At 63.1% G+C, this 14,858-nt stretch overlaps 1 protein-coding gene across 1 annotated transcript; it reads left to right on the top strand.

The window, feature by feature from the left end:
* Positions 1-2,939: 2,939 nt before the first annotated feature.
* taf1b (TATA box binding protein (Tbp)-associated factor, RNA polymerase I, B) lies at positions 2,940-13,395 on the top strand. Its single transcript, XM_030087372.1, has 14 exons — positions 2,940-3,218; positions 4,176-4,274; positions 5,195-5,282; positions 5,409-5,506; positions 5,638-5,721; positions 6,515-6,614; positions 6,691-6,844; positions 6,909-7,008; positions 7,320-7,467; positions 7,563-7,743; positions 9,917-10,108; positions 10,201-10,271; positions 11,771-11,999; positions 13,034-13,395. The coding sequence occupies exons 1-14, from the start codon at positions 3,201-3,203 to the stop codon at positions 13,284-13,286; spliced, it is 1,815 nt and encodes a 604-aa protein (XP_029943232.1). The 5' UTR covers positions 2,940-3,200; the 3' UTR covers positions 13,287-13,395.
* Positions 13,396-14,858: the final 1,463 nt, after the last annotated feature.

Genomic DNA, 14,858 nt, shown 5'->3' with positions numbered 1-14,858 from the left:
AGAGAGCCGAGGAGACCCGAAGAGAGGCGGAAACAGCCGGAGAGAGCCGGAGAGAGCCGAGGAGACCCGAAGAGAGGCGGAAACAGCCGGAGAGAGCCGGAGAGAGCCGAGGAGACCCGAAGAGAGGCGGAAACAGCCGGAGAGAGCCGGAGAGAGCCGAGGAGACCCGAAGAGAGGCGGAAACAGCCGGAGAGAGCCGGAGAGAGCCGAGGAGACCCGAAGAGAGGCGGAAACAGCCGGAGAGAGCCGGAGAGAGCCGAGGAGACCCGAAGAGAGGCGGAAACAGCCGGAGAGAGCCGAGGAGACCCGAAGAGAGGCGGAAACAGCCGGAGAGAGCCGAGGAGACCCGAAGAGAGGCGGAAACAGCCGGAGAGAGCCCCGAAGAGAGGCGGAAACAGCGGTTTATTTGAAATAAATAATGAGAATGATAAGGTTCTGGTTGTACATGGTGCCTGTTCCAGTGAACCTCAGGTCTCTTCAGTGACATTCATTCATTTTCTGCCGCTTTATCCCTTTCGGGGTGGCGGGTGGCTGGAGCCGATCCCAGCTGCTGTGGGCGAAGGCGGGGTCACCCTGGACAGTTCGCCAGTCTGTCGCAGGGCTGACATGTATAGACGAACAACCTAGGGTTGTTCATACCTAGGGGCAATTTAGGGTGATCAACTAACCTACCATGCATGTTTTTGGACCGTGGGAGGAAGCCGGAGTACCCGGAGGGAACCCACGCACATACTTCAGCCCTGCCCTGCTCAGTGACAGTGTTCATTTATTCCACACTTGGTGGAGCTGAGCTCCGACTGTAAGCACAGCTCCCTGCAGCGCTGGCTGGGTGTAGCTCAAGCTGAACACACACTGCATTAATAAATGTTCTTTGAACTGCAGTGAAAACGATGATGAAGTGAAACAGCAGCTGTGTGCCGTGACGTTTGCTCTGGAACTCCTCTGACCTTTAACCAGGCTGACCTCGGCCGGCCTCGCTGACCCCAGAGGAACAGTCAGCCTCGTCTCTTTCATTTGTTTCTGCTGGACGTTGGATCACAGTCCAGATTCATCCCTGCTGATGACCTATGACCTCTGTGTGGTCGTGTCAGGATTACAGTCCGGTCGGCACCAATCCAAGTCGGCCCTGGCCAACTCGGCACCGCCCCCCCCGGGTGACAGTCAAGTCGGCCTCTGGGGGGGGCTCTCCAGTTTCCGAGTTGGTCGGTGCCGACTTGACTGTAAGCTGCTCACCAACTCGGCCAAAAGCCTCTTTTTTTTTTTTTTTTTTTTTTAATCACGATGCGGCTGCGGTGCGACGATTTGCACAGTTTTTTTTTTCAAACATGTTTTTATTAATTTTTTGTTATTTTAACAGAACATACAAAAAACAGACCAACAGCAAAAACAAAACAAAAAAAAACAACAAAAAAAAAAAGGAGAAAAAGAAAACACGCAACACACAGCGAGGCACCTCATTTCTAATAACCGAATGAAATAACAGTAAAGACATTAGAAGCTATAGTGGAAGGCAGCTGCTCATTTAGAACAGAAAAAACCAATCAGAGAAAGTCAGCAGTCATCCATCCAGCCATCAACAGATATGTTATTTTTCTCAAGAAATTTATAAAAGAGATTCCATATTTCCTGAAACTTGTCAAGTCTGTTCTCTGCTGGTTGAGCAGGTTATACATTACACCTGTTAAACTACACCGATTTAACCCCTGCATACCCGATTTCTGTGTGAAGTGTGGGGATCAGAAAGGCACACCTTTTCACCGCATGTGGGAGTGTCAGCATGTTCTGTCTTTCTGGGGAAAAGTGGTAAATCTTGTGAGTGAAATTATAGGCAGGAAAATTCCTCTGTCTCCTAAAATGTGTCTGTTGAATATTTATCCAAAAGAATTTGTGGTTTCTAAAAAAGTGAAATCTTTGCTAAATATATGTTTACTAGAGGCTAAAAGGTGTATTGCTTCATCATGGAAATCAGAGACTGTTTGTACAGCTTCACAGTGGATGAAGGGATTGACTTTCTATCTTGCTTTGGAAAAAATAAGCTACACAGATTTACACAGTTTTATAATGATAATGCAGGCGGCTGGTTTGATCAAACGCCGCCTGGTCACATGATCTGGTCACATGATCTGGTCACATGACCAGACAGCCGCTCGCGCTGCGCGCTCGTAGCTAAGCTGCTCGGTTCAAACAGAACGTCAAACATGAAGCTCCAGGTCCATCCTCCACCTCCAACCTGTCAGTCTCCATCATCACACAGTTTGTCCTCCAGGCTCCGCCCCCCCCCTGCTACGTGAGGAGAAGCGGCGCACGAAAAAAAACTGCAAATCGTGGCGCCGCAGCCGCATCGTAATTAGAAAAAAGAGGCTTTTGGCCGAGTCGGTAAGCAGCTTACAGTCAAGTCGGCACCGACCGAATCGGCCACTGGAAAGAGCGCCCCCCAGGGGCCGACTCGGATCGGTGCCGACCGGACTGTATCCCGTCATGTCAGACCCTCACCTCCCTCCATTCAGCCTGACCGGGCTCACCCTAACACCTGCTCATCCCGAAACGTTCATCCTCACGCGAAGGCCGATGAAGCAGAACGGTTTGAAACATCCAGTCAACACGCCGGCGCCCGCCAGAGGGCGCTGTGGGCGAAGTGACCGTGCAGAATGTTCACAGTGAGAGAAGCGGTTGGTGAATAAACTGAACAGATCAACACTTCCTCGTTTCTGGAGCATGAAACCAGACACATCTGGGATCTGAGCCCATTTATTTCCAGTCTCTGGATTTTAAACCTTCATTTTAATTTCATTTAGTCATTTCAACGTGCTCAGTATCTGGAGCTGTGGTGTTCTAAATGGAACCAGAAGAATCTGTTTGTTCTTCTAGTAAACAGGAAACAGTTTCGCTCATTTCAGACTTTCATGTGCAGTGAACTTTGGCGTCAGGGTCTCTGTGTAGTTTTCATCGTTGCTTTGTTTGATTTTTATCTTTACATTATGCTATATTTGTAATTGTATCTGATAAAGTCTGAAAAAGAGACAATGAACCGCGGAGTTTGGTTCCCGGCGTGGCCGCAGGGGGGCAGCACCGCCCGGAGGACCGCTCAGCTCCGATCCGTCTGCGGAATCCCGTAGAAGAAGAAACCGCGCGTGCGACCGGGTCAGAAAGAGTGGAAGAAAAGTCTGTCTTTGTCCCCGAAACTGCGTTTTTCCCTCACAATGGACGCCCAGGACACGGTGAGTCCCGGGGACATCCCCGGTCTCCTTCCGGCGGGTAAACGGACCCGGGCTGAACGCGATGCCCGGGTTAGCCGGTGTGCTCAGAAGTCCGTCCACATTCCGTCGTCTTTAGCACGTTTCGAGAACAAACGCCGTTTAAAGTGTTGAATCCGCGGGTTGTGACGCGTTCGCGCCAATCAGCTGAGCGCGGGTCAATCATCGGCTGGAGGGTTCTCCTCAAGAACCCGCGGGAAACACTTTCTTCACCGGAGCAGGACTCGCTGAGGAGAGACACGTGAGCGACGGAACGTGGAGGTTTCTGGGTAACTTCATGTTTACTGCGTTACTTCTGCTCACAGTAACGACGGAGAGCGACCGAGCGAATCTGGAATCGTCGATCCGTTCTCTGCATAAAGACGAGCTGATGGAGCGCCGCGCGTTTTGTCCACAGACGATCGAAACGATCCAGTCCAGGATCACAACAGATCCTTCATTCAGATCAAGATTCTAAATGTTTCTAAATGTTTCAGCCGCTTCACCGCAGATCAGGGACTGTCCAGGGTCCACTGGTCCAGGACCAGTACCAGTACCTGGTCCTGGCTCAGCCAGTCCAGAACCAGAGGGTTCAGGATCACTTGGTTCCACTAATCCCGGATGAGAAGACAGGATCCATCAAGCAGGTGGAACTGATCCAGGATCAGCTTCCTTAAACAGACCCAGTCGATCCCAGAGTGACGGATTCACCATGACGACCCTGGAGCTGGTCCGAGTCCGGGTCCCCAGCAGGTGGTCCTGGTCCGGGTCCCGTCAGTCCAGGGTCCAGTGGTTTTCGTCCTGCTGCTGGATGATCAGTGTCAGCAGGTGTGACACAACCGCTGAAAAAAACCTGGTGTGGTGTGTGTGTGTGTGTGTGTGTGTGTGTGTGTGTGTGTGTGTGTGTGTGTGTGTGTGTGTGTGTGTGTGTGTGTGTGTCAGGAGTCCTTCAGAGAGTCCTGTCCTCAGTGCTCTCAGGTCCACTGGGGGGTTTCAGGAGACGGACGCTTCTACTGCCGGTCCTGCTACACCGAGGTGGAGGTGAGCTGCTCCCCCCCTCCACCTCCTGCCCCCCTCCACCCCCTGCCCCCCCTCAGCTCCACCCCCTGCCCCCCTCCACCCCCTGCCCCCCCTCAGCTCCACCCCCTGCCCCCCTCCACCCCCTGCCCCCCTCAGCTCCACCCCCTGCTCCCCCCTCCACCCCCCGCTCCCCCCTCAGCTCCACCCCCTGCTCCCCCCCTCCACCCCCCGCTCCCCCCTCAGCTCCACCCCCTGCTCCCCCCCTCCACCCCCTGCTCCCCCCCTCCACCCCCTGCTCCCCCCCTCAGCTCCACCCCCTGCTCCCCCCCTCAGCTCCACCCCCTGCCCCCCCTCCACCCCCTCCTCCCCCCCCCAGCTCCACCCCCTGCCCCCCTCCCCCCCCTGCCCCCCCTCAGCTCCACCCTCTGCCCCGCCCTCCACCCCCTGACCCCCCCCAGCTCCACCCCCTGCCCCCCCCTCCACCCCCTGCTCCCCCCTCAGCTCCACCCCCTGCTCCCCCTCCAGCTCCACCCCCTGCCCCCCCCAGCTCCACCCCCTGCTCCCCCCCTCCACCCCCTGCTCCCCCCCAGCTCCACCCCCTGACCCCCCCCAGCTCCACCCCCTGCCCCCCCCTCCACCCCTGCTCCCCCCTCAGCTCCACCCCCTGCTCCCCCTCCAGCTCCACCCCCTGCCCCCCCCAGCTCCACCCCCTGCTCCCCCCCTCCACCCCCTGCTCCCCCCCAGCTCCACCCCCTGACCCCCCCCAGCTCCACCCCCTGCTCCCCCCCTCCACCCCTGCTCCCCCCCAGCTCCACCCCCTGCCCCCCCCCCAGCTCCACCCCCTGCCCCCCCTCAGCTCCACCCCCTGCCCCCCCTCAGCTCCACCCCCTGCTCCCCCCCTCCACCCCCCGCTCCCCCCCCCTCACCTGTTGTCTCCTCAGAGGAGCCGGGAGGTGGAGGAGGTGGTGAAGGACCAGAGCTCCGGCAGGGTGACCCGGATCAACAAGGGACCCCGAACCAAGAGGGACGGTGAGTTCTAGAAGAGGAGGAGGAGGAGGAGGTGCTCCCCCCCCCCCCCCCCCCCGGTGGAGGAGGAGCTAACCTCCGCCCCCACCCCGGTGGAGGAGGAGCAGCACTGAGGGTCCTGGTCTCCAGACGGGGGTCTGGCCTGGAGGGTGTGTGAGGCGTTCCAGTTCATCCTGAAGAACCAGGCCGACGCTCTGCTGCAGCTGGGGGTCAGCCCAGGATTCAAGGTGGGCGGGGCTTCATGTGGGGGCGGGCCTTCTGGGGGTGGGGAGGGGCTTCCGGTGGGGTGTGGGGCTTCCTGTGGGTGGGGAGGGGCTTCCGGGGGCGGAGCCTCTGACCAGACCATGTTGTGTTTCAGGACCTGGTTCTGTGCAGGATGTGGAGGATTTACCTGCAGAGGAGTCGACAGGCCTACACCCTGAGCCCCGGGGCAGCCAGACAGGTGGAGGCAGGGGCGGGGCCAGGCTGACTGGGGGCGGGGCCAGGCTGACTGGGGGCGGGGCCAGGCTGACTGGGGGCGGGGCCAGAGTGACTGGGGGCGGAGCCAGGCTGACTGGGGGCGGGGCCATGCGGACTGGGGGCGGGGCCAGGCTGACTGAGGGGCGGGGGCCAGGCTGACTGGGGGCGGAGCCAGAATGACTGGGGGCGGAGCCAGAATGACTGAGGGGCGGGGCCAGGCTGACTGGGGGCGGGGCCAGGCTGACTGGGGGCGGGGCCAGGCTGACTGAGGGGCGGGGCCAGAATGACTGGGGGCGGGGCCAGGCTGACTGGTGGCGGGGCCAGGCTGAGTGGGGGCGGGGCCAGAATGACTGAGGGGCGGGGCCAGGCTGACTGGGGCGGGGCCAGGCTGACTGAGGGGCGGGGCCAGAATGACTGGGGGCGGGGCCAGGCTGACTGGGGGCGGGGCCAGAATGACTGGGGGCAGAGCCAGAATGACTGAGGGGCGGGGCCAGGCTGACTGGGGCGGGGCCAGGCTGACTGGGGGCGGGGCCAGGCTGACTGGGGGCGGGGGCCAGAATGACTGAGGGGCGGAGCCAGAATGACTGGGGGCGGGGGCCAGAATGACTGGGGGCGGGGCCAGGCTGACTGAGGGGCGGAGGCAGATGGGTGGAGTCAGAGACAAATAGTGTCTTGTCACTTGTTCTCATCCCCCATCCTCACTCCTGGTCCTGGTTCCCCCTCTTCCCCGTTCTCACTCCTGGTCCTGGTCTCTCCTGGTCCCGGTCTGTCCTCAGGGGGGTCCCGTCTCGGACTCGGACAGTGCAGTGGACTCCTCGGTCTGGTCTGGAGGGTTCTCGGAATCGAACCCTCGGAGCGACGCGGACTCTCAGCCAGGTACCTCCTACAGGGACCCGGGTTTGAGTCCCGGTCCTGATGAGTCACCGCGGTAACGAGCGTCTCCGCCCCTCAGAGAGCGGCTGTGATTGGTCGGGCTCCGCGGACGCCGCCTCCTACCTGAAGACCCGGCGCAGCGGCGGCCGGATGACCATGAGGAGGACCCTGGCCCTGGTCCACCTGGCCCTGGTCTGGAGCCGCCAGGCGCTGACGCTCAGCGACCTGCTCAGGTAAGGCCGGGGCCCGGACCGCCCCGGACCGCCGGGACCCCCGCTGAGGACCCTGTGTGTCCAGGCTGGTGCAGGACGGACTGGTCCCCTACCTGAAGGCCTACGAGCTGCTGCCGGACCAGATGAGGCTGCGGGGGCTGGACCTGCTGCTGTTCAGGGTGGAGGTCAGCCTGGGGGGGACGGGGGCTCTGGGGGGGCTCTGGGGGGCTCTGGGCTCTGAGAGGGCTCTGGGGGGCTCTGGGCTCTGGGGGGGCTCTGGGGGGCTCTGGGCTCTGAGAGGGCTCTGGGGGGCTCTGGGGGGCTCTGGGCTCTGGGGGGGCTCTGGGGGCTCTGGGGAGCTCTGGGCTCAGAGAGGGCTCTGGGGGGGCTCTGGGGGGCTCTGGGCTCTGGGGGGGCTCTGAGCTCTGGGGGGGCTCTGAGCTCTTGGGGGGGTCTCTGGGTTCTGATGGGGACCTCCTTGTCCTCTGGTCCTCAGAGCGTCCCCCCCTACGCGCCGGTCCACCAGGACGCCCAGGACCTGGTCCGGTTCTTGCAGCTTCCTGCTTTTCCTCCAATCAGCACGGAGACGCCGCTGCACCCGGCGCCGCTCAGCCGCCGCCTGCTGCTGGACGCCAACCTGCCCGGTACGGCTGGCCCCGCCCCCCGCTCCGGCCCCGCCCCCGCTCCGGCCCCGCCCCCCGCTCCGGCCCCGCCCCCTCTGACCTGTCCCCGTCCCCAGACCGGCTCCACCCCTGGGTCCTGCGGCTGACGGAGGCGGCCGGCCTGGCGGGTCCGGAGCCCCACACCCTGGACCCGGTCCTGGTCCCCCGGCCCGTCCTGCCGCGCTACGAGCTGCAGGCCGCCGCCCTGGTCCTGCTGGTCCTGAAGACGCTGTTCGGCCTGGACGACCGCACCGAGTGGTAAGGCCCCCCCCGTCCCGTCCCGGTCCCCTGTCCTCGCCCCCTGTCCCGCTCCCCTGTCCTCGCCCCCTGTCCTTGCCCCCTGTCCCGCTCCCCTGTCCTCGCCCCCTGTCCCAGTCCTCGCCTCCTGTCCTCGCCCCCTGTCCCGGTCCTCGTCCCGGTCCTCGCCCCTGTCCTCGCCCCCTGTCCCGCTCCCCTGTCCTCGCCCCCTGTCCTCGCCCCCTGTCCCGCTCCCCTGTCCCGCTCCCCTGTCCTCGCCCCCTGTCCTCGCCCCCTGTCCTCGCCCCCTGTCCCGCTCCCCTGTCCCGCTCCCCTGTCCTCGCCCCCTGTCCTCGCCCCTGTCCCGCTCCCCTGTCCTCGCCCCCTGTCCCGGTCCTCGCCCCTGTCCTCGCCCCCTGTCCCGCTCCCCTGTCCTCGCCCCCTGTCCTCGCCCCCTGTCCCGCTCCCCTGTCCCGCTCCCCTGTCCTCGCCCCCCTGTCCTCGCCCCCTGTCCCGCTCCCCTGTCCCGCTCCCCTGTCCTCGCCCCCTGTCCTCGCCCCCTGTCCCGCTCCCCTGTCCTCGCCCCCTGTCCCGGTCCTCGCCCCTTGTCCTCGCCCCCTGTCCCGCTCCCCTGTCCTCGCCCCCTGTCCTCGCCCCCTGTCCCGCTCCCCTGTCCTCGCCCCCTGTCCCGGTCCTCGCCCCTTGTCCTCGCCCCCTGTCCCGCTCCCCTGTCCTCGCCCCCTGTCCTCGCCCCCTGTCCCGCTCCCCTGTCCTCGCCCCCTGTCCTCGCCCCCTGTCCCGCTCCCCTGTCCCGCTCCCCTGTCCTCGCCCCCTGTCCTCGCCCCCTGTCCTCGCCCCCTGTCCCGCTCCCCTGTCCCGCTCCCCTGTCCTCGCCCCCTGTCCTCGCCCCCTGTCCCGCTCCCCTGTCCTCGCCCCCTGTCCCGGTCCTCGCCCCTGTCCTTCGCCCCCTGTCCCGCTCCCCTGTCCTCGCCCCCTGTCCTCGCCCCCTGTCCCGCTCCCCTGTCCCGCTCCCCTGTCCTCGCCCCCTGTCCCGGTCCTCGCCCCTTGTCCTCGCCCCCTGTCCCGCTCCCCTGTCCTCGCCCCCTGTCCTCGCCCCCTGTCCCGCTCCCCTGTCCCGCTCCCCTGTCCTCGCCCCCTGTCCTCGCCCCCTGTCCCGCTCCCCTGTCCTCGCCCCCTGTCCCGCTCCCCTGTCCCGCTCCCCTGTCCTCGCCCCCTGTCCTCGCCCCCTGTCCTCGCCCCCTGTCCCGCTCCCCTGTCCCGCTCCCCTGTCCTCGCCCCCTGTCCTCGCCCCCTGTCCCGCTCCCCTGTCCTCGCCCCCTGTCCCGGTCCTCGCCCCTGTCCTCGCCCCCTGTCCCGCTCCCCTGTCCTCGCCCCCTGTCCTCGCCCCCTGTCCCGCTCCCCTGTCCCGCTCCCCTGTCCTCGCCCCCTGTCCTCGCCCCCTGTCCCGCTCCCCTGTCCCGCTCCCCTGTCCTCGCCCCCTGTCCTCGCCCCCTGTCCCGCTCCCCTGTCCCGCTCCCCTGTCCTCGCCCCCTGTCCTCGCCCCCTGTCCCGCTCCCCTGTCCTCGCCCCCTGTCCCGGTCCTCGCCCCCTGTCCTCGCCCCCTGTCCCGCTCCCCTGTCCTCGCCCCCTGTCCTCGCCCCCTGTCCCGCCCCCCTGTCCTCGCCCCCTGTCCTCGCCCCCTGTCCTCGCCCCCTGTCCCGCTCCCCTGTCCTCGCCCCCTGTCCCGCTCCCCTGTCCTCGCCCCTGTCCCGGTCCTCGCCCCTTGTCCTCGCCCCCTGTCCCGCTCCCCTGTCCTCGCCCCCTGTCCTCGCCCCCTGTCCCGCTCCCCTGTCCTCGCCCCCTGTCCTCGCCCCCTGTCCTCGCCCCCTGTCCCGGTCCTCGTCTCCTGTCCTCGCCCCCTGTCCCGGTCCTCGTCCCGGTCCTCGCCCCTGTCCTCGCCCCCTGTCCCGCTCCCCTGTCCTCGCCCCCTGTCCCGGTCCTCGCCCCCTGTCCTCGCCCCCTGTCCCGCTCCCCTGTCCTCGCCCCCTGTCCTCGCCCCCTGTCCCGCTCCCCTGTCCTCGCCCCCTGTCCTCGCCCCCTGTCCTCGCCCCCTGTCCCGGTCCCCGCCCCCTGTCCCCATCCCCCCGTCCTGGTCCCAAGACTCAGACCGTCTCACTCCGACTCTGTCTTTCAGGGACTTGTCCAGCCGGGACCTGGGGGACTCGGGTGAGTCCCGGTCCAGACTCCAGACCGGCCCCGTCCCCCAGCCTGAGGCCGGGTCCTCTCCGTCCTCCACAGAGGACACGTTCCACCTGAGGCGCTGGTTCCGCCTGCTGCAGACGGCGCTGTCCCGCCGCCGGAGGGACGCCGCCCGGGACGCCGCCAGGTGACCACTTCTGGTCCCGGTCCGGGTCCCGGTCCTGCAGGGGGCGGGGCTCCCCGCTGCCGCGGTAACGCCGTCTTCCTCTGGTGTCTCAGGACGCAGTGGAAGTCCAACAAGATGGTCTTCAGGAGGAGGAGGGACAGACACTGGGCGGTGAAGAAGAGACGTGAGGACTGGGGGTCTCCTGTCTCCTGGGGGTTCTCCTGTCTCCTGGGGGTTCTCCTGTCTCCTGGGGGTCTCCTGTCTCCTGGGGGTCTCCTGTCTCTGGGGGTCTCCTGTCTCCTGGGGGGGGTCTCCTGTCTCTGGGGGGGGTCTCCTGTCTCTGGGGGGGTCTCCTGTCTCTGGGGGTCTCCTGTCTCCTGGGGGTCTCCTGTCTCTGGGGGTCTCCTGTCTCCTGGGGGTCTCCTGTCTCTGGGGGGTCTCGTGTGTCTGGGGGGGTCTCCTGTCTCTGGGGGTCTCCTGTCTCCTGGGGGGTCTCCTGTCTCCTGGGGGTCTCCTGTCTCCTGGGGGGTCTCCTGTCTCCTGGGGGGTCTCCTGTCTCTGGGGGGTCTCCTGTCTCTGGTGGTCTCCTGTCTCCTGGGGGGTCTCCTGTCTCTGGGGGGGTCTCCTGTCTCTGGGGGTCTCCTGTCTCCTGGGGGGTCTCCTGTCTCCTGGGGGGTCTCCTGTCTCTGGTGGTCTCCTGTCTCTGGGGGTCTCCTGTCTCCTGAGGGGTCTCCTGTCTCTGGGGGGGTCTCCTGTCTCTGGGGGTCTCCTGTCTCCTGGGGGTCTCCTGTCTCCTGGGGGGTCTCCTGTCTCTGGGGGGTCTCCTGTCTCTGGTGGTCTCCTGTCTCCTGGGGGGTCTCCTGTCTCCTGAGGGGTCTCCTGTCTCTGGGGGTCTCCTGTCTCCTGGGGGGTCTCCTGTCTCCTGGGGGGTCTCCTGTCTCTGGGGGGGTCTCCTGTCTCTGGGGGGGTCTCCTGTCTCCTGGGGTGTCTCGTGTCTATTGGGGGGTCTCCTGTCTATTGGGGGGTCTCCTGTCTCTGGGGGGGTCTCCTGTCTCTGGGGGTCTCCTGTCTCTGGGGGTCTCCTGTCTCTGGGGGGGTCTCCTGTCTCCGGGGGGGTCTCCTGTCTCTGGGGGTCTCCTGTCTCCTGGGGGGTCTCCTGTCTCTGGGGGGGTCTCCTGTCTCTGGGTGGTCTCCTGTCTCTGGGGGGTCCCCTGTCTCCTGGGGGGTCTCCTGTCTCTGGGGGTCTCCTGTCTCTGGGGGTCTCCTGTCTCTGGGGGGGTCTCCTGTCTCCTGGGGGGTCTCCTGTCTCTGGGGGTCTCCTGTCTCCTGGGGGGTCTCCTGTCTCTGGGGGGGTCTCCTGTCTCTGGGTGGTCTCCTGTCTCTGGGGGGTCTCCTGTCTCCTGGGGGGTCTCCTGTCTCTGGGGGTCTCCTGTCTCCTGGGGGGTCTCCTGTCTCTGGGGGGGTCTCCTGTCTCTGGGTGGTCTCCTGTCTCTGGGGGGGTCTCCTGTCTCTGGGTGGTCTCCTGTCTCTGGGGGGTCTCCTGTCTCCTGGGGTGTCTCGTGTCTATTGGGGGGTCTCCTGTCTCCTGGGGGGTCTCCTGTCTCCTGGGGGGTCTCCTGTCTCAGGGGGTCTCCTGTCTCCTGGGACGAGCTTCATGTCCTCTCGTCCTCCCGTCCCCTGCAGGGACGGCGGAGCAGGTGCAGGCCTGCTTCGAGAGGCTGTCCTCGTGTCCGGCTGGTGTCCAAACCGTGGCTCCGTCCAGCTTCAGGTTCTGCTGGGGGGACGGGGACGGCGCCGACGGTCCCAGCATGCACCACATGAAGCTGGACCGGGTCCTGACCCTGAAGAACGGCGTCCCCGTCCCGTCCAACACCGTCTACTGGCACCCCGCCCTGAGGCCCTGCACCGACAGGTGAGACCGGGTCAGAACCAGAACCAGGGGGGACCGGGTCAGAACCAGGGGGGACCGGGTCAGAACCAGAACCAGGAGGACCGGGTCCGAACCAGAACCAGGGGGGACCGGGTCAGAACCAGGAGGGACCGGGTCAGAACCAGAACCAGGGGGGACTGGGTCAGAACCAGGAGGGACCGGGTCAGAACCAGAACCAGGGGAAAACCGGGTCAGAACCAGGGGGGAACTGGATCAGAGCCAGGGGGGCCGGGTCAGAATCAGAGCAGAACCAGTTGAGAACCGGGTCAGAATCGGGTCAGAACCGGGTCAGAATCGGGTCAAAGCCAGATCAGACCCGGGTAACAACCAGGGGAGAACCAGATAAAATCCAGATCAGAACCAGTTCAGAACTAGATCAGAACCGGGTCAGAAACGGAGTGAACTGTAGAACGAGCGAGAACCACGTTCCAGAACCGGACCGACACACCAGGGTGCTGGTTGATGTTACAACACCAGGTTCTGGTTTGGTCCGGTACCAGGTTCCAGCCTGGGGTTCTGGAGGGATGGTGGACCCAGTGGGACTCGGTGGGACGCGGTGGGACTGAGGGGGACTCGGTGGGACTCTGTGGGACCCGGTGGGACTGAGGGGGACCTGGTGGGACCCGGTGGACTGAGGGGGACCCGGTGGGACCCGGTGGACTGAGGGGGACCCGGTGGGACCCGGTGGGACCCGGTGGACTGAGGGGGACCCGGTGGGACCCGGTGGACTAAGGGGGACCTGGTGGGACCTGGTGAGACCTGGTGGGACTGAGGGGGACTCGGGGGGACTGAGGGGGACCCGGTGGGACTTGGTGGGACCTGGTGGGACTGAGGGGGACTTGGTGGGACCCGGTGGGACCTGGTGGGACTGAGGGGGACCTGGTGGGACTGAGGGGGACCCGGTGGACTGAGGGGGACCCGGTGGGACCCGGTGGGACCCGGTGGACTGAGGGGGACCTGGTGGGACCTGGTGGGACCCGGTGGGACCCGGTGGACTGAGGGGTCTTGTGCTGCAGGCTGTGCCGGGCGGACCACTTCCTGCCGGAGCTGGAGGCGGAGCTTCCGCAGAGCTTCTCCTGGACGCTGCAGCTCTTCTCCGTCCTGCTGGGCGTCGAACCGGCAGCCGTCCTGCAGGAAGTCCTGTCGGTGGAGAGACGGCTGCTCAGCGGCAGGACGCCCGGGACCGGGACCGGGACCGGGACACTAAGACGGGGCCAGAGCTCCACCCGGGTCCAGAGCTCCACCGCTAAACCCCACGGGGGCTTCTAGAGGACTGCAGGTGCAGCAGGTGCAGCTGCTCTCTGATTGGCTGATGTTTCACAGGTGCAGCAGGTGCAGCTGCTCTCTGATTGGCTGATGTGTTTCAATAAAGCTTGAATTCTCCTCAGTCTGACTGTTCCTGGAGTTCAGAGGACAGTGTCCTCCTCTTCGTCCTCCTCTTCCTCCTCCTTCGTCCTCCTCTTCCTCTTTCCTCCTCCATCCTCTCCTTCCTCCCCTTCCTCCTCTTCCTCCTCTGCTCCTTTTCCTCATGTCCTCTTTATCCTCCTCTTTCTCCATCCTCTCTTCATCCTCTCTTTCTCCTCTTCCTCCTGTCATCATCCTCTTTCTCCTCTCCTCTTCCTCTTTCATCCTCTATCTTCCTCATCTTCCTCCTCTCCTGTTCTTCCTGTCGTCATCATCCTCCTCTTCCTCCTCTCTCTTCCTCCTGTCCTCATCCTCTTCCTCCTCTCCTCTTCCTCTTGTCCTCATCATCCTCCTCTTCCTCCTGTCCCCATCCTCTTCCTCCTCTCCTCTTCCTCTTGTCCCCATCCTCTTCCTCCTCTCGCAGCGTCCTCGGCTGTCCTCGAGGTGCGTTCAGGTGACTGTACAGACGGTAGGGAAACAGGCGGGGTTCTCTGAGGTCATCTCTGCTGGTTGCTAGGTAACCTCAGCGCGTTGGCCCGGTTGCCATGGTGATACTACGGAGCTGCCGCGAGGGCCACGAGCGTCGCGCTGCGTTCACTTCCCCTCGGTTGAACTCAGCAGCAGGACGGAAAGTTCCGGAGTCCTCAGATGACCGGGGAGCCCGGAGAACCGTAGGAACCCGAGTACTTCAGAGTACTGCGGTTTAATGAGTATTTATACTGCAGTTTAATGAGCATTAATACTGCGGTTTAATCACATTTGATGCTGCAGTACTGCAGTTTGACAAATATTAATACTGCAGTACTGCGGTTTACTAAGTACTAGTACTAGAGTACTGTAGTTTAATGACATTTAATACTGCAGTACTGTAGTTTAATGACATTGAATACTGCAGTACTGTAGTTTGACATTTTATCCTGCAGTTTAATGAGTAATAACACTGCAGAAGTACTATAGTTTCATTAGTTTATACCCTGCAGTACTGTAGTTCAGTTAGTATACAGTACTATAGTTTCAGTAGTATTCCGGTACAGTAGTTTCATTAGTACTACAGTAGTGTAGTTTCGTTAGTATATACCCTACAGTACTGTAGTTTCAGTAGTACTGCAGTACTGCAGACATACTTTGTTGCCTCACATTAACTCAACAGGCCTGCGATGCATTCAGGGACGGCTGGGTCATCTGAGGACACATGTCGGAGCAACACCGCTGCCTCCTGCAGGAGGCGCACTTTGGCGTTTTAATTCTCATGTATTAATCTCTTCAGTGTTCTTACGATGATTTATTGTGCATTTTTGTTTTTTTCTGACTTATGGTTCATTTTGCTGCTTTTCTTCTGACTTATGGTTCATTTTACTGCTTCTCTGCTCATTTAGGGTTCATTTTAGTGTTTTATTTTCTGATTTATGGTTCATTTTACTGCTTTTCTTCTGATTT

Source organism: Salarias fasciatus, unplaced genomic scaffold (genome assembly GCF_902148845.1).
Source record: "Salarias fasciatus unplaced genomic scaffold, fSalaFa1.1, whole genome shotgun sequence".
Lineage (NCBI taxonomy): Eukaryota > Metazoa > Chordata > Actinopteri > Blenniiformes > Blenniidae > Salarias > Salarias fasciatus.
The sequence above is the reverse complement of the archived record's forward strand: the minus strand, read 5'-3'. Positions and strand labels throughout refer to the sequence as shown.